The following is a 17,603-nucleotide window of genomic DNA, read 5'->3' as shown; positions in this document are numbered from 1 at the left end:
TGAAAATGTGAGATTTGAGGCAGGTTCAGATAAAGTCACTAGTGACCAGGTCCCTTAACAGACTATTCAGGGAAACTGACTATTTTGGGGCTGTCTTAACTTTTAAGAGACATGTTTAATCACTTGTAGCTGACATTCTGACCTCGGGTGACCTGGCCCTCTGGGTCCCCATAGGTCTCACGGACCACGCCACAGGACATTTCTTGTGTCGTTAGGAAATCACTGATTATGGGAGGGCTCCAATCCGATGAGCTCTGCCCTTGGAGCAGCAATTCCCCTCACAAAAGGAGGAGGAGCTCATCCTTGGGTGCCTTTTATACCCTTTCAGAAGAAGGCAGTTGGGCACTGGGGACTGCAGGAGTGATCCCAGAAAGGTCCCAAGGTGCCTGAAAACACGCTGTCCCCTTTGCTCTGGCTGAACCTACAGCCTCCCGACCACATTCCTTCCCGCTGCCTCATTCCCCCTGGGGTCCTGGACCGGGGGAGTGGGGCCTGGGGAGCTGATCAGAATAGCTCTGTGGCGTGTCCGGCGAGGCGCTTGGCCTGGCCTCTTTCCTGGGGCCAGACCCTGAGACCCTTTCTCAATTTCCTGTCTCAGATATGCTGAGCAAGCACAGGCTTTCCTCCATGGTGGGGCAGCTGGACTCAGGCCAGCAGCTCTCAAGAGTTGAGTCAATGTCTTTCCTTCCTCAGCTTTCCAGCCTGCTGGGACCTCAGATAGGAGCTCCTCTCTCCCAGCTTGTCTGCTGAAAGCCACAGGATGGCAAATTAAAGGTGCCTTTGGCAGAAACCCACAAACCCTCAACCGTGGACTTGGTTTCTCGCCCAGACCCGTGATTTCCTTTCCCGTCAGCTCAAGAGCTGACATTTACTGCTTTTGAAGTGACTTTTCTGCATCTTCACGGACCTGGACCTCGCTGGGACAAGTCAGTGGTACAAGTCAGAGGGCATGGCATAGCTTAGCCCAGAGTCCACACCCTACCCCGCCCACCCAACAATATCTTCTCCACTGATGCATGAAATCCTACCATTAAAGCGTCATGCCTTTGGATTGATATTTATTAGTATTCAAATAATAGTAATGATGCTCATATCATTACTTTACCTGGCACTTTATGACTTACAAAGCACAGCCATTATGTCAAGCCTCACAACCTTTACGTGAGACGGTTTGAGCCGGTATTTCTGACTCTGTTTTACATATCAGCAAAGAGAATGCCAATGATTTGTCCAAGGTCACACAGCTTAGAAGCAGGAGAGCTGGATCTTCTGGTCCCCAGTTCCAAGGATGCTCTGCAGTAACCTGCACTGGGCCCTTTTGATGCGCCACCAGAGCATACAGATGGTAAGAATGGAGAGAGCTGGCCCTTGTGCTGTGTGGGGGGAACCCTCGCCCTCCTCCTCGTACAGCCCCATGCTGAACCTCCCAATCTGGAGGCACCCGTGCTTCACCAGCTCTCTCCTACTCCCCTCTCCCTGGCTTCCCTGGTCACTAAGGCCAGTGGCCTCAGCACAGCGGGACCCGGGCCCAGTCGGCTTGGGTGGGGAGCAGCAGCAGCTCCCCTCAAAGCCTGTGCCTGCAGGACACCTCCCTGCGTTCTTGCTGGGCTCAGGACTCCACAGCTAAGGAGGGCTCGTCTCTTACCGCAGACATCTAAAGACCCGAAAAGTGTATGCAGGGCTTCATGGAGGCCCAGAGCCAGAAGAGCCTGTAGAAGTCGCCTGCCTGCGACTGCACGAGCCCATCCACAGCATCTCTGACAGTTCGTCCAGGCCCTGCTTAAACACTAATGCCAGGAGGCTCACTACTACCCACACCAGCCCTTGACCTTGATCAGATTTACATTTGACTAACTTTGATGTGTTCAGTCCTGGAGGCTTCCCCATTTACCACATTTAATCCTTAGACTTGGCTCATTTGGGAAACTGAGACTCAGAGATTAAGTAACTTGCCCAAAGTCCCATGAGGAAAGATGTCATTTCACACCTCTCACCATCCTGTCTGCTCCATGTACCCATTTTACTCCACTGGTGTCCACCTTAAAAAAGGTGCCCAGACGGATGATTGCAGTGCTCTCCTGTGAGGCTTATCAGCCCCAAGAGCCGTGCACCTGTGACCTCCCCTCGCTGGGACACCGATGCGCCTCCAGCTGCATCACAGTTTTGGCAGCAGCATTACAAGCTGACACCCTCTGAGCCTGTCATCTTTCTCTAAGCCCAGGGTTGTTTGGGGGTTTTCCTTATGCTGCTCTAAGGCCATTTATTCTCCTTTTTTGTGTGCAGCTGGGCACAAGCATTGGACCTCACATTCTTACCTGTTTGAGTCAACTCGGCTTCCTGAGGGAAATGCTGCAGCTCAATCTGGCCCTGAGTTCCTGCTGTGGGCTGGCTACAGGCCAGACTTTGGCAGTGACGCCAGAGTGGCCAGACTTCTGTGGAATGCGGCATCCCAGGCGGCTCTTGGTGACTGGAGACAGATTCCATGGTAGCCAAACCCCATAGGGAATAGGCCCCCAGCCCCAGCAGACAGAAGGCTTGTAGGCAGGGCCAGAGAGTCTCATCCTGGCAAGGGACAGTCCTGGGGGACTCTTCTGGCTCCCATAACCCCTGGGAAGTCTTCAGTCCACAGGCTCCAGGGGGCGGGGGCAGGAGAAGCTCCCTAGGCGCCAGACAGGGGTGGCCAAGGCACATTCCCAGGCTCCAGTGCAAAGGAGGTTTCTGGGAGCTCTTGCGCTGAAGCTTTTGGAAGGGAACTTTTGGGCTCAGTTCATCCTTGGGTGTCTTGTTTGTATATTTCTGAGGCTGAGGAGAGCCAGGACCAGGCTTCATGGTATGACTACCCCTATCAGCTCATGCTGTGAGTTTCCCCATCAGAGCTTAATCTGTGGGATTTTTAAAGTTTTCTCCTGGACTCATAGGTTCTCAGAGTTGGAAGATAAACTGTAGTGTTCATCTAATCTATTTCATATTCAGTAAAGGTATATTCCCTGCTGTATCTTTGTCAGGTAATTCTCTAGCCTCTGCACGAACATACCCATCTCCCAAGACAGCCTCTTCCACTGTTTTTACTGTAGGAAGTTCTTCCTGTAAGTGAAGGTCTACCTGTTGGAGCTTTTGCCCACCAGCCCTTCTTCTGCCCTTGTGCCCTATGGTCTTCCATAACCGTCTCTGAAGATAACAGTTCTCTGGGAGGAGAGCATCTTAAGCTGCTCTTGATCAATGTCTGAGGTGAATCATTGGCAGCTGTCAATGGTACAAAGTGAGGCCCTGGGGGAGGGGACTGGCAAGTGCCCCTAGTGGCTGCACAGACTGTATGAGGGGGTATTCCATTATGAGAGTGAGACCTAAGAAGCAACAAAGCTTCAGAGGAAAAGGCCCCATCAGCATCACCATTACCATCATCTGTCGTATCTTTTGTAGCACCCGCCAGGAACAGGTACTTATAGATATCTCTCGATAGATGTCTCAATAGATAGATAGGTAGGTAGGTAAGTAGGTAGATAAATAGGTAACCTCACTTTATATCATAGAAACCATTTGAAGAAAGGCAGGTGCAGGAGGGAAAATGACTTGCCCGATGTCACAAAGCTAGTAAGTGGGAGATTTAGATTTAACCCACCGTCTTCCTAACCCCAAAGCCCAAATTCCTCAGTCACTCTGCTGCCCAATCTTAAAGACTTACTATTGGAGACCCAACAGCAGTGTGTGTGTGTGTGTGTGTGTGTGTGTGTGTGTGTGTGTGTTGGGTGGGGTTGACACCCAGCTTGGGTAAAAAGGCAGCCCTGGTATCCTGTGCGCCCATTACCAAACACCACCCTGCAGACTTCTCTTCTTGTTGGCAGCCAGGCCAAGAGAAAGTAGAGCTCACAATGGGAAAGAACTCTTGGGACTGAAGTATCCCTACCATGACTGGATTACTCAGGCTTGATGTAAGAAGAAAAGGAAACAATTTCTGCTGCTTCGAGACTTGTTTTGACTTTCCCTTCTGCACCTAATATGCAGGCAATATGGAGCAGGCCTCATGTTTAATTCGCTAACCTGAGCATTTTCAGGGCTGCTAATCAGAGTTGATATCAAATACAGTGTGGTTTAACATCTATGGTTTAACAACATTTTTCTCATAAAAGACTTCTACTCTGCTCCATTTTGGACTTCACTGTTGTTGCATGGTCATTTATCTAATAAGCATTTATTAAGGACCTCTTATGTGCTCAGTCCTGTGCTTGATGACATTGGTAAAATGGCGATAGTCTTAAATTTTCCAAAATACTCCCAATTTTAAGTATTTTTACCTTTTTAATAAATAGTTACCATATCAGACTATATATCCCAATTTTTCTTTGGAAAAAAATGGGCACTGTAATTGTTAGGATTTCATGAGAAGATGAAGACTCATAGCCCATGCCCTCAAGGATCTGGCAGCCTCCCTAGCAGCAGCATCCCAGTCTTCAGGATAACAAGACAGTCTATTAAGTGCTATTGTAGGATTTCAGACAGGAGATCAGAATTGAAAGGGGCAATCAGAGGAGAGATTTCATGGGTGAGGTAGAATTTGACTTAGACCTCCAGGATATGTTGGGTTGGATTGGTAGAAAAGGAGAAAAGATTTCTGGAGGGTATTTAGCATAAACATTGGAGTGGCCTAAGTTTAGAACATGAGGGAGAGAGGCTAGAAGGGCCAGTCCAGCCATGCTGAAGCAAGTTTCTGGTGTCAGCCTGAAGAATGTGGTCGTCATCCTGTGGGCAATGGGAAGAGAAGGTCAGACTGCCTGGGCTCACATGCCAGTTGCCTCAGTATGACCCTGGGCAAATTACCTGCCTTAGTTGGCCCTCAGTTTGCTTATCTAAAAATTAGGGATGTTGATACCTCATAGAGCTGTTGTGAGGTTTAAGGGAAATACTGCATAAAATTGTCCATTATGTTACCCAGCACTATGTACTGTTAGCTATAAATTATTTAGAGCAGTAAACTGATAGAATTAGAGAAGGGGTTTAAGAGGATAATAGGTATCCAGAACATCGATTGGAGAAGAGACTAAAGATTTGAGAGACTATTCTAGTAGTCTAAACAGGAAATGATACAGGCCTGACCAGAGTTGGTCAAGAGGAGATGGTGAATCTTAGATGCCAAGAAGGAAAAACTGATGGGTTTTGATTGCTGACTGGATGGTGTGGGCCCTAGCTGGCTTATTGGGTGTGGGTGTTTCATTGCCGGGGTTCAGACCCACCTCGTGGATCCCATGAAAGTCCTTGGAAGAAAGGAAAGGAAGTGTGGGTGTTCTTGCTGTGATCTGTGAGAGGTCTGGATTGTAGATAGAATGGGCAACCTCTGATGCAGTGGCACCAGGACATTTCAAAGGCCCCCTGCCTCCTATCTGAAATCCTGTTGGTAGAACTGTGACAGCAGTGCTGTCATTAACAGACCATAATACTGGAGAAGGTAGCGCTTCTGCTCTCCCAGTAGTGGAGCTGAAAACGGGCCTGAAGGCCAGATCAGAGGCCCATGGGAATGGGGAACAGTTTTAATGTGGGAGTAGGGCTGGGGGGCCTGTCACAAGGGAGAGGAGCAGTGAAAGAGGAAGTGGGGTGTGCTGAAGACAGGCTGAGCCTCTCACAGCCTTGCCTCCTAATCTCCCTCCTTTTTTTTTTTTTTTTTTTTTTGCGGTACGCGGGCCTCTCAGTGTTGTGGCCTCTCCCGTCGCGGAGCACAGGCTCCAGACGCGCAGGCTCAGCGGCCGTGGCTCACGGTCCCAGCCGCTCCATGGCATGTGGGATCCTCCTGGACTGGGGCACAAACCCATGTCCCCTGCATCGGCAGGCAGACTCTCAACCACTGTGCCACCAGGGAAGCCCCCGAATCTCCCTCTTTGACATCACCATCTGCATACTCGGCAGCCCCCAGGCTTCATGGAGCGTTTCCCCCTTGCCAAATTCAAGCTCCAAATGCTCACTGCCTTAGGTACAAATGTTAGACAAACTGAAGTCACATGCATCTTTGATCCCGTTGGGGCATAATCAGAATCACAGCTGGGAGGAGAGGAAACCTGGGAGGAGAGCCATGTTGTTGGGTAAAATGCGATTATGCTGTTAGAGAGGGAAAAACAGCTTGGCCTTGAGCACTTTTACAAACATTAACATCTTACTCCTTCCCTCTGGTTAAGGAGGGTCCTGGGACACAAAAGACTGCCCCCTCCTTCAAGCCCCTCCCTGTGGGAGTTCCAGCCCAGCCCAAAGAGTGGCTCTGACCCCTGAGTCAGCCCCAGAGCTGATCCCACCCAGAGTTAACTCCACAGGAGAAGTGAGCCAAGTCTAGGCTAGCCACCTGGTGCAGCCCCCGCTGGCACTCCAGCCACTCTCGGGAGTTTGGTGTTGATCCTTCCTCAGGAAGCTGGGCCTGTGAGTGCCGGGGGAGCTGGGCCTTGGGCAGCCCCCAGAGAAGAAACCAGATGCTGTTGGAAGTCTCAAAGCTTCTAGAAAGAGTGTCTACAAGGGAGTGAAATGAAAAGAGGGTAAGGAGGTGTCAGACACTCCTGTCAGAGTGGTTCTAAGCCCCAGGCTGCGTACACTTGGGCCCCGGCAATAACCCAGAGGCTGAGAGTCCCTTTGAGGCGTTTCCGGAACAGCAGAAGCCCCTGGGCCAGATCCCGCTGGATCCCACCGGATCCCTCTGCAGCCTTGCCACAGAGCCACAGGGTTTCTCTTTGGAATCTGCTTGGAGTTTTGTTTGTATCTCTTTTGCATTTTTGTCTTCCAGAGTGGAACACTTAAGGATCCGGACTCGAGCAAGACCCCACCTCAGCGGCCAGCCCCCCAAGGTTGTTTACAGTATATTCTCGACTGTAATGGCATTGCAGTAGGGCCAAAACAAGTCCAAGCTTCTTAAAGCGATTGGTAGTTAAGTTTTCAAAGCAGAAATTTTAAGCCAAAAACAAACAAGGAAAGAAAGGAAAGTGGGGAGGGGAGCAACAGACCCTCCCATTGGTGCCATTTCTGCGTTTTTTCAAGGCTGACTGGACTGTGTTTTTCCTATGCAGTGTCAGTGCCTCTGTCTGGTTGTTTACCTGTTCCTGTTCGTGCTTGTAATGCTCACTTATGTTTCTCTGTATACCTTGTGATTCCAGGGCTGTTTGTCAACAGTGTACGAAAGAATTGTGCCTCTCCCAAGTTCAGTGTGACTAGCTTCTGGGTGGTTTGATAGTATATTTTAATTACATAATGTGGGGTGAAATAGGACTGGGTGGGGGGGTGGACAGGGGAGAAACAAAGACCACAAAAATGAAACCCAACTCCCCTCCTTCTCCCCCCAGACTCAGATAAACTGCCCCCCACCCCCTGCTTACCTCCGTGAGTGTGCTTGGGATCTTCAATGAACTGTGCTTTTTGCTTCCTTTCTGCATGACTAGGGTAAATAGATAGAAGTTTAAGAGATTTTCAAGGTCTTATTTCCGTAGCTTCATCCGTTGAATCTGAAGGCATCCATCTTTTTCTCCATTTGCTAAAGTTTGGTGCATTTGAGTTTATGTGAATAAGCTGGCCGTGCCTGTAGAGCTCTTGTGTTTTCAGTGATGACGTGAAATATAAAGAATAAGCTATTTCCAGGAGCGTGTTCTGTATTTGACATCCCAGTATACCCTTCGTTTTATTATTAACTAATTAGCTATGAGATTAGACAAAAAAAAAAAACAATGGGGCCGCTGATGTGCAATATCAAAGTGAACTTGTGAGTATTTTCCCTGTGTTCATCTTAGTCCCTGTAAGTTGTTTCTACTTTGCCGTTTCTGAATTGGCCATCTGTGCGCTTCTGTGGAACTGAGGCTGCTTCGTTTTCCCCAAAGCTTACTGTGTACAGAGATAATTCTTTAGCAATTTGGGACGTAGAAGGCAGGGAGCTACTGAGAAGTCTGGGAAGGATTCAACCATTCTTCTCTTGGCCTCTCCTGAGGCATCACGACATGGGAGCGAATCGAAACTGTCCCGTTTCCCTCGAGTGGGTACACTGCCTCCAGAGCTCTGAGGTGGGCACCTGCTTTCGCTGTCAGCTGTTCCAAGAGCCCTCCAGAGTCCAGAGAATGAAGAGCTTTATCTTTCCTGAGAGGGACTGTCTCAGATTTTAGCTTGTGTGTTTGGGGCCGTGGTTCCACAGCGGTGGCTCTTAAAGAGCCCTCACCCGTTTGTCCTCTTTCCTCCGACATGCAGCTCCTGGGCAGGGATGAGGCAGTTACTAGACCAGGCCTCGGGTCGGTGCCTCGTCTTGCCATGTCCTGGCCAGACCAGGATCGGGCATCAAGTGGCGTCCTCTAGCACCATGGGCTGTGGGAGTTCACGCCAGCAGTTTGCCTTTTAGAAGAAGTGCTTCTAGCTCTACTTTTGCATTCCCTCTCACTTCTGTACTGACATGTCACCTTTCTGGATTGCCAGGTTTGAGGAATAACTGGTGGTGGTGGTGTGTAACATGATTTCTGTGTCAAGGGGCACGTGCCCTGGTTTCTGTCTTGATTGCTGGCAAATTCTGAGCTACAGGGAAATGCACTGAGTGTGAATGTTCTTGTCCACGATTCCTCCCTTAGACGATGTAGATGCCGATGGTAGTCGATCTGTTGTAAATATATACATATATATGCAGTTAAGCACTTCCAGGTGGGTTGCATAAGAATCAGGTCCTTAAATACCTCCCAATCTGATGAAATGATAGAAAGGAATAAGGAAACATTTCCCAGAATGGAGGAATACATTTTATTTTTTTAATTTATTTTTGTCCAAGTGGTGAGCTGACGGTGGTGTTGCTTCTTTGCATGTGATCAGTGTGAACATTCAGGTGCTTTTCATGTGACATTTGTGAGCCACAAATACGAAGTTGCCGTTTGAATTTAGTCAGGCTCCAGGGTGGTGGTGTCAGCCACGGTCTATCAGGTGAGGGAGAAAGGGACTAGGGCTCCCTCCCAGGGCCGAACACAAGCAGACAGCACACCCTGACTGTCCTGTGCCCTCAGGCAGCATGCTGAGGACAACTCTGTGGCCTGGGGCATCCGTGTCACAGTATAGGATTGCCGTTCAGGTGTTTTGTACCCATTTCTTTTCTGATGTCGTCGCCTTTCTTTGTACCAATCCAGCGGGGAGACCCTCAGCCAATGCTGGAAGTGTGACTGAAGTACCTCTCTTTTGTGACTCCTGTACAGCTTAATGTGCAATAAAAGAAAAGTTATATCTGTCTTCAGTGTTAAGCTGTAAAGTTTCTGGCTCTCCAAGCACCTCTGTGCAGTTGGGAAAGCACTCAGGTTTCCGGTACAAGAGGCTGAGCTATCAACCTGCAGTACTTTACAAGAAAATGCTGATACAAATGATGTCAAACTTGGAAGAGGCAAAAACTGGTTAATATGAAATGCTCTGCTAATCTACCATCTTCACTAGTTTTCTGATTTGAACTTAGAACTTCTTCAACATGCAAAATTTCCTTCATTTACTTATTTATGTGTAACTCACCCTGGTATTAATTGGTCATTGATGATAAAGTGGAGTCCATGCCGCGTAGAGGGGAAACTGGCTTACAATCATGGATGTACTGTGGTATAGACATACAGTTCTGCCTCTCCAGAGGGTACAGGTGTCCTGGTGTTTCTAGAAAACTAAGTTACAATACAACTCTTAGCTGTCGTTGAGTTTCTGTAAGCCAGCTCCTTCCAGTGGGCACGTGAACGTGGACTCTGGGATTGAGACTGAGAAATGAGATCTCCAGGTCACCACATGGTTTTCTGTCTCATGTTGGGAGAAGGGGATCCCGGTCCTTTTGGGGGGGGCCTCTTCTTTGCCAAATGGTGCTCACAACATCTCCAGGGAGAGAATGGGACTTGGATTTCTGGAGAATTTCACCACATACACCTGGGAGGGACTGGAGCCCCTGAGGATGGTACTAAGAGGCAACTGGACACGAAAGGTCCTAGTCATGGGCGTGACTTAATGCTGAAAGGAAGCCCTGCTGGGGGTACGGCAATCAGACGTGCAGGCGTGGAGCAGGACAGACTAAGGCCAACTCCAAAATAACAATGTGGAACTTGAGACCTCCTAGTACACCGTGGGCCAGGTTGGCCTGTACCTGAGGAACCTCTGGGGGAGAGGGGTGGTCCCTGTGGTCTGGGGGCCTTCCGTAAGAGATCTCACCTCTGATGGGGGCCGCTCATCCCATGGCTTCTTCCCCGTGCTCCGACTTCTGTTGTGACTGAGCCGCTGTGAGTGTGAGGAGGAGCGTGTAGCGGCGACGTCTGAGGGTAACCGGGGGCCTGCTCTGGAGCCCTTCAGAGCCTCGGATGGCTTCTTGTCATAGAGCTTATCCTTTGGTAATTAAATAGCCACACCCTTTGGGACATAGATTCTAGTAAGGAAACCCTCTGATATGGGTAAATTATGAAGTTTTTCTTGTACTGAACCTAGGGGGCCCTGGGCAACCCCAAGGAATGCCACCCCCAGGCAAGGTGCTACGTCCACGCCGGCTCCCCCCTGGACCGTCGCTGCCACCTTCCTCTTCTTCCTCCTCCTCCTCTTCTTCCTCCTCGGGCGGCCCCACCACCCACGGAGATGCACCCTCCAGCGGCAGCTCCCTGGCAGAGGTCCAGCCACCCCCGGCTGCTCCACCACAGAAGCCCCAGCCTCACCCACAGCTCAAGTAAGAGACGGCTCAGCAGCTCCTCCCTCCCTCTTCCTGCCCCTCCTCTCAGGCCTTGGGCTCCAGAGCTGCTAGGAAGCACCTTCAATCAGACCTCCTCCTAAAGATATTTTTGTGGGGTTTTTCGGGGGTTTGGGTTTTGGTGGGTTTTTTTGTGGGGGGCATGGTTGGGTTGATTGGGGAGGGCAAGAAAGAAGGAAGTGAAAATCTTAAGGTCTAGCTAGAAGCTCAAACCCTCCCCTTTCTTCCTGGGGAGTGGCAATAAAGCAGTTACTACCCCCTCTCCCATTCTTATATGAGCTTTGGGTTTGGGTTTTTTTTTTTTTTTAATCCTCCCTCCCACTCTTTTTTCCATTCCTTTTCTCTGTGTGTATATGTGTCTTTCTCTTTCTAAAAAAAAAAAAAAAAATTTTAATTCTCTTTTCTGCCTCTGACTCACAGTTTAGGGTGTGCCAATCAGCAAGGCTGCCCAGAAGGAAAAGGGGGAAGTAGTTAAATCCATTTCAGCTTTGTCAGAAGGAGGTTGGTTTCTGGTGTGGTCATCAGAGGAGAGGCCCATATAGAGACCCTGAGGAACTCCATCCTCTTGGGTTCACTCATTCCCAACAGTAACCCTAGAAACCCCTGTCACACTATCCTGCTTCAGAGGACAGAACTGAGGGCCCCTAGAAAACAGTATAGCTGCATTTGGTAGGGACAGCACCTGGGTGCTCAGCTTCACCCTCCCCAGAACCAGAGACGGCTCTCTTCAAGGTCCCCAACCACAGACCTCTGTCACGACTGTCAGCACAGACAGCCACAGCCCGGGGGATCGGAAGCGTTCCGTGAGTGCATCTCAGTAAAGAGATGAAACTCTCAGGGACGGAGAACAGGGAGCTGTCGAGTTTGGGGCTCAGATGAGCCACTCAGAGATCATCTCTAGTCACTGCACAGATGAGAAAACACTGCTGAGAGAGATCTGATGTTGTCAAAACCCTTCTGCTAGTTGGCGGCAGAGCCAGGATGAGGGCTCGGGTGGTCCGGATGACCACTTCCGTTGGGTCTTCCAGTCCTGTATGATGGGAGGGCCATCCCCGGGCCTTGCTCTGCAGCTCTGGCCGAGGGTACATTTCATGTCTCGCCTGCCTCACACCTTCCCCTCAACCCCGTCGTTTTCTGCAGCTGACTTTTTAATCTCGCCTACCTTCTCTTGAGCCAACTCTGGCCCCAGTCTGAGGGCAGATTTGTGGGCTGTCACCGCCTTTGGGCTGAAGCTGTTGAATCGAGCCAGCCTCTGATGACAAGCGGGAGGCTTGTACCTGTGCCCCCGGCCTGTGCATGCCGAGGAGTCGCCGCTCCCAGAGGCCAGCATGTTGGGGCTCATCCCAGGCAGGCCCAGTGAAAGGCAGGGCACCTGTTCAGCCACTGCGGGAGAAGAGATAGGCTCATGCCCCTGCAGAAGGGAGTTTCTGGGGCTGTGTCCGAGTTCAGGGGAGGGCTGGGAGCGCTGAGATACTGGGAGAGGAGTTCTGGAGCCAGGAACCAGCAGGAAGGAGACAAGCAGAAGTCAAGAAGGAGAGAAGACGGCCATGGAGACGCCAGACCACGTGTCCTCTCCTGCAGTGTTGGGCCTGGCCTCCCCTCCACCTTCTTGCCTTCACAGTTTTTCTCTCTGACTCACTAGTGTCTCAAGGGAAAAACTGGTCCCTAAAATGTGTGCAGTTTGGGTTTTTTCATTAGAAAACTACCCAGTAACCTTGTGTAGGCCTGATGTGTATCTCTGTTGCCCCTGGACACCCTGAAACTCACACACCTCATATTAGGCTCCTCTGAGGAAGGCTGCAAGGGCGATTACGCCCATTGTAAGGATGGTAAATGGAGTTGTTAGAGTTCGTGCCAAGTCAAAAGGTTCTTTTGGAATCAGAGAAAAAAGCAAAAAAGAAAGAGCTGAAAAGGCCTAGCAATCATTTTGCCAGACATCTACATAACACAATTAAGAAACCAAACAAGAAACCGAGTCTCAGAGAGGCACGTGGCTTCCTAAGGTCAAGAGTGAGTGAGAGGCGGGACCAAGACTTTGACCCAGGTCTTCTGATGCTGGCTCCACTACTGGACAGTTGATGGGAAAGAGAGCACAAGAGTCCACTGGCCCCTGGTTGCTACGTTTCATCCAAGGGGAAGGGTGTGAGATTCCTGGATTAGTTCTTGCCAAGTTGGGGCCCTGAAATTTAGCCTGTGGGCCCTTTAGCACTAAGTGAAAGGAAGAGCCTTGAGCCACCCCTTCTTCCTCTTTCCCTTCTCCTTCCTTCTCTTCTCTCTTTCCCGCTTCTCCCTCTCTCCCACGCTGCCTCCATCCTTTCCTGTTTGAGCAGCACTGCAGGTAAAGAAAAGAGCACAGGGACCTCCCAGGGGCCTGCTAGCATGCCCCATGCTGGCTTTCTCCTCTGCCACCCAGTCTCCCTGGGGTGGGAGTGGGCGTTCCGGTCGTGTATCCTCGTGTCACCGTCCTTCCCTGCCTCACTGGGAACACCACCCTCTCACATTCTCTCTGGTTTTTATCTTCAAGCAAGTCGCAGTCCCTGACAAATGCCTTCAGCTTCTCTGAGTCCTCCTTCTTCCGGTCTTCAGCCAATGAGGATGAAGCCAAGGCAGAGACCATCCGGAGCTTGAGGAAGTCCTTTGCCAGCCTCTTTTCAGATTAGCTCTCCAGACACACAGGGGCACCCAGCCCAACCGGGAAAGGAATCCAAGACATTTGCCAACAACAGTCAGCCACACTTGGTGGTGATGTCCCATGACCTTAACGTGTGTGGCCCCCTCCTCTGCTCTGTTAGCGCTCAGTGATGTGCTGCAGCTCAGAAAGGACCAGGTGAAGGTCTCAGAGCAGGCGCCTACCCAGCGAGGGGCACCTGACGTCAGAGAGGATAGAGCTGCTTCCCTGTAGTCGTGAGAGCTTCCTCTGAGATCCTCGTTCGCTGTGACTTTAGTGGCCTTATTGTGATAGCACCATCATGTCTTATTCTTTCTTTGAAACCAGGATTCCCTTCACTGAGGACACCTGGTTGCTTAACCAAGCTCAGATGCAGTACTAAGCATGCCCCCCTGTAGTCAGTGCTACCTGTTTGGGGAGAATATACTTATCCCAGAATAACTCTCGGCTCTAAGTGTTAGGGACTCACCCACACCTGGATCCCTTGTCACACCTGTTTAGCTGTTGAAAACACACCTGCCCAGCACACAAGATTCCTCGATTGCTATGGTAGTGAAGCACCTGTAGTCTGCTGACCAGAGAGATCAAGAACCTACAGTCCCCCTGCCACCTCCGGCGTTGTTCTCCTGTGTGGGGTGCAGTGATCTTGAGCTCCTCCAAAACTGTGCTGTAGAGAATGCATGCCAGTATGCCAAGTTTTGTGTTCCTCTCCAAATAAATGTTAAGACCTTCGGTGTAATAAAAGCAGCAGCATTAACCAGCATTTGATTCAGCCATGAGGTCTCCCCTAGGCCCCCCTTTTGACTGAGTGTACGTGAGGCACGCACGTGTGTGTGCGCGTGAGTATAGGGAAGGGAAAAACCCAGGAGGGTGAAGCTGTTTGTGTTGGTGTGTGTGTGACTGTCTTTGCAACGGTTGAGAATACGGCTGTCCTTTAGATGCCCCCCAGGCTGCGCTTCCTGACACCTCCCCAGTAACTCAGCAGTTCTACCAGTTGCACTGAATGTGGAGCCTTTCTAATAAACATAGCATCTTGGCTTCCGTAGTGGCCCAGTTGGAGCTACTTGTCTGGCCCATCAGTCTCCTCAGCTAAAACCCACACGGAGGTGCCAATGAGGCAGGATGGGCCTGCTCTCATGAGTGGGGTCCGCCAATCTCCCAGCATCCTGAAGCAGTCTGTGATAGAGGGCGGGTTTCGAGGGGTTTCACTATGGCTTCTTTGTGACTCTTGGGACTCAGGAGTATGTTCCCCAAAAGCCACAAACGCTGTGAGAATGCATACCACATCTGCATTGATATTAACATCTTATCTAAATAATTTCCTACACGTGTCCCCATCCTACTAACAACTCGACAAAATAACACCCATCCTAATGCCGCTGTCTTGCTAACGCCTCACAAGTAGTAGGTGCTGAGAAGTCAGAGAATGAAGTTCTCTGGTGCCAGGGTCTCCTTTCTAACTCAGCCCATGCTTCCAGGGTTTGAGGATGTAGACTTGTGCCTTCTTCCTACGCTTAAAAAACAGCAAGTAGAACCTCCATTGAGTGACATCTGGTGGGGGCAGCCCTTATCCCACCACAGTGCACATAACTAGGGAACAAACAACTAACAAAACAAAAGTGGGGCAGGCAGGTAATACCTGTGCTCAAGGGAATTGATCTTTATGGTTCCTTCCATTTCCAACCAAGAGTCTACCACTTGTAGTCACTTCTATCCCCCAGTTCCAAGTATGTTTTAATAAGATGAATTCATTTCATCTAAAAGCATTTATTGAGCATTTAACATGAGCATAAACATTGTGATGGATTCAAGGAAATATTTACTAATATTTCCATAGTGCATACTAAGTTCCAGGCACGATCCTAAGTGATCCATATATATGAGTTCATTTATTCCTCGCAACAGCCCTACATTATAGGCACTAGGAAATGGAAGCAAACCAAGAGTCAATAACTTGCCCAAGGTCACCCAACTGGTATGTGGTGGAGCTGGGATTTGAACCCAAGCAGCGGAGCCCCATGGCCTTGCCTACTTTGCTATATTACTTTTACTTAATCTAGCAGAGGCAACAAGACAATTTTATTAAACTGTACATAATGTGATAACAAAATTAGAGATGTACACAAAAATTCTTCATATCCATACGCACCTCCTTCCTTCGCCTTTTCTCTATCCCTTGGCCCCAGGGAAATCAGGGGTGGGAGAACGTTAGGGCACTTGTTACCAGTGTTGACCCCTTGTCCTAGAACTATGAGTAACATACACAGTGTATCTTATTCTGATCCAATATAACTCTGGTTCTTGAAAAATTACTCATTCTTCCACATGTGATGTCAGACCAAAAGCCACAAGTGGCTCATTTAGAAAATGAGTCAGCCTGGAACTGCTGGGGTGTCAAAAGGGGGAGGCATTTACCATAGGTCATGCAGCTTCCTAGTCCAAAGGACACATGGATTCTATCCAACCCTTGGTAATGGGGTGGAGCCAGAGGTGGGGGAGTTCCATTCAGAAACAGCACTCCTGGTATATAAAAAGATGGCCCCAGAGGCTGGGAAATTTGCTGCTCCCAACAGTCAATAAATAGCTGCTGAACACCATGATAAAACATTTCCTAAAGCTGGGATCTCCAAAGGTTGGAGAGAGTCCTCTATAGATCTTGAAACCTTTGGTCTGTCAGCCACTTCTGACCACTGTGCAACCATCACTGCAGCTGATGGGGATTCCCTACCCACATCCTCACCCCAGATGAATAGAGATAGACACTTTATCCCTGCCATCATCGAATCCACATCTCCTTGGCTCAAAATGAATTCAGTTTGCTTATCATTTATCTGTTCATAACTCTTTATTGTATACTTACTAAGCTCAGTAAATTCTTGGGGACGAATATAAAAATGAATTAGGGCTTCCCTGGTGGCGCAGTGGTTGGGGGTCCGCCTGCCGGTGCAGGGGACGCGGGTTCGTGCCCCAGTCCGGGAGAATCCCACATGCCGCGGAGCGGCTGGGCCCGTGAGCCATGGCCGCTGAGCCTGCGCATCCGGAGCCTATGCTCTGCAATGGGAGAGGCCACAGCGGTGAAAGGCCCGCGTACCACCAAAAAAAAAAAAAAAAAAAAAATGAATTAAGCAAGGATTCTGACCTCGCAAAGTTTACAGCCAGTAGGGGAGGTAGCATATAAACAGATATAAAGTAGAAAGTGCTGTGTGTCATAAGGCAAATGCAGTCAAAATGCTAGTTTGGAAAGATGTGAAACTTGATAGGATTGGTGAGGATGTGAGAAACAGAACTCGTACACATTGCAAGTGGGAATGTTTGTCAGTACTGGTGTTTCAGTGGACAATTTGGCAGTACCTAATACACAAACCCTATGACTCAGCAATTCCATTTGTAGACGTTCATTCTGGAGAATCTCTTGTACAAGCACTCCAGGAGGCAACTAAAAGAATGTTAGTCACAGCATTGTTAGTGAAACATGGAAACAACCAGTGTCTCTCGTGGAGGAATTAAAACATAAATTGGTTTATTCATACATTGGAGTACTACATAAGAGTTAAAGAAATAAGCAAAAACATTTGAGGAATTCAGACAAGATATGGAAGTTAAAATGGAAAAGATAAACCAAGTAAGTGTAAAATGGACAACAGCCGTACCTGTGGTTGGAGTGGAGCATCCTTCTAGCTGGACGGTCAGAGAAGGTGGCATCCAGTGGGGAGCGGTGAGCAGCCCACAGGATCGGGAGACCTGCCAGCTTCAGGGAATGGGGTGAGTGCACAGAATTCAGTCACTGAATTTTTTAGCTGGAAGTTTCATCTAGTTCTATCCTCTTCATTTTACAGATGAGAAAACCCAGATCACTCAAGGAGCTTGCCAAGGTCAGGAAGGAAGTTAGTAATAGAAGCAAATGAGGCTTAGTCCCAGGTGTCTGATGGGCAGGCCTTTCGGGACACTGTCCTTAGTGAGATAAGTGAATGGCTTTCATTTCCAGGGGCCCCCAGGGAGGGCGGAGCTCATGGGAACATTTCCCAGAGGCTGGGAAGAAACGGGAGAGTCAGTGTTGGGCAGCAGAAGGAGTTCTGAGTTTAAATACCTGCTTTGCTAATTGTTAGCTAATTGACTTTGATTATAAGTTCTTTAGCTTTTCTGTGTCTCGAGACACAGAATGAGAACAATACTATCTTTCTGAGGAGGTTAAGAGTTAAATTAACTAATTCACCTAAAGTCTGTTTCTAACAGTGGTTGGCATGTGAGAGGATCACA

The 17,603-nt window shown here is 49.3% G+C and overlaps 1 protein-coding gene across 2 annotated transcripts in view; it reads left to right on the top strand.

Annotated features, from left to right (window-relative positions):
• The window catches only part of SYN2 (synapsin II), a 148,643-nt gene extending 134,322 nt beyond the window's left edge, over positions 1–14,321 (top strand). The window contains exons 11-13 of one of the 2 annotated variants that reach the window (XM_032649097.1): positions 6,755–6,815; positions 10,426–10,657; positions 13,203–14,321. In XM_032649097.1, the coding sequence (XP_032504988.1) occupies positions 6,755–6,815; positions 10,426–10,657; positions 13,203–13,338 (429 nt within the window). In that variant the 3' untranslated portion in view covers positions 13,339–14,321. The remainder of the gene's footprint in view (positions 1–6,754; positions 6,816–10,425; positions 10,658–13,202) is intronic. The other variant, XM_032649098.1, reaches the window with a different exon arrangement.
• Positions 14,322–17,603: the final 3,282 nt, after the last annotated feature.

The sequence above is a fragment of the Phocoena sinus genome, chromosome 11, assembly GCF_008692025.1.
Source record: "Phocoena sinus isolate mPhoSin1 chromosome 11, mPhoSin1.pri, whole genome shotgun sequence".
In the NCBI taxonomy this organism is placed as follows: Eukaryota; Metazoa; Chordata; class Mammalia; order Artiodactyla; family Phocoenidae; genus Phocoena; species Phocoena sinus.
The sequence above is the reverse complement of the archived record's forward strand: the minus strand, read 5'-3'. Positions and strand labels throughout refer to the sequence as shown.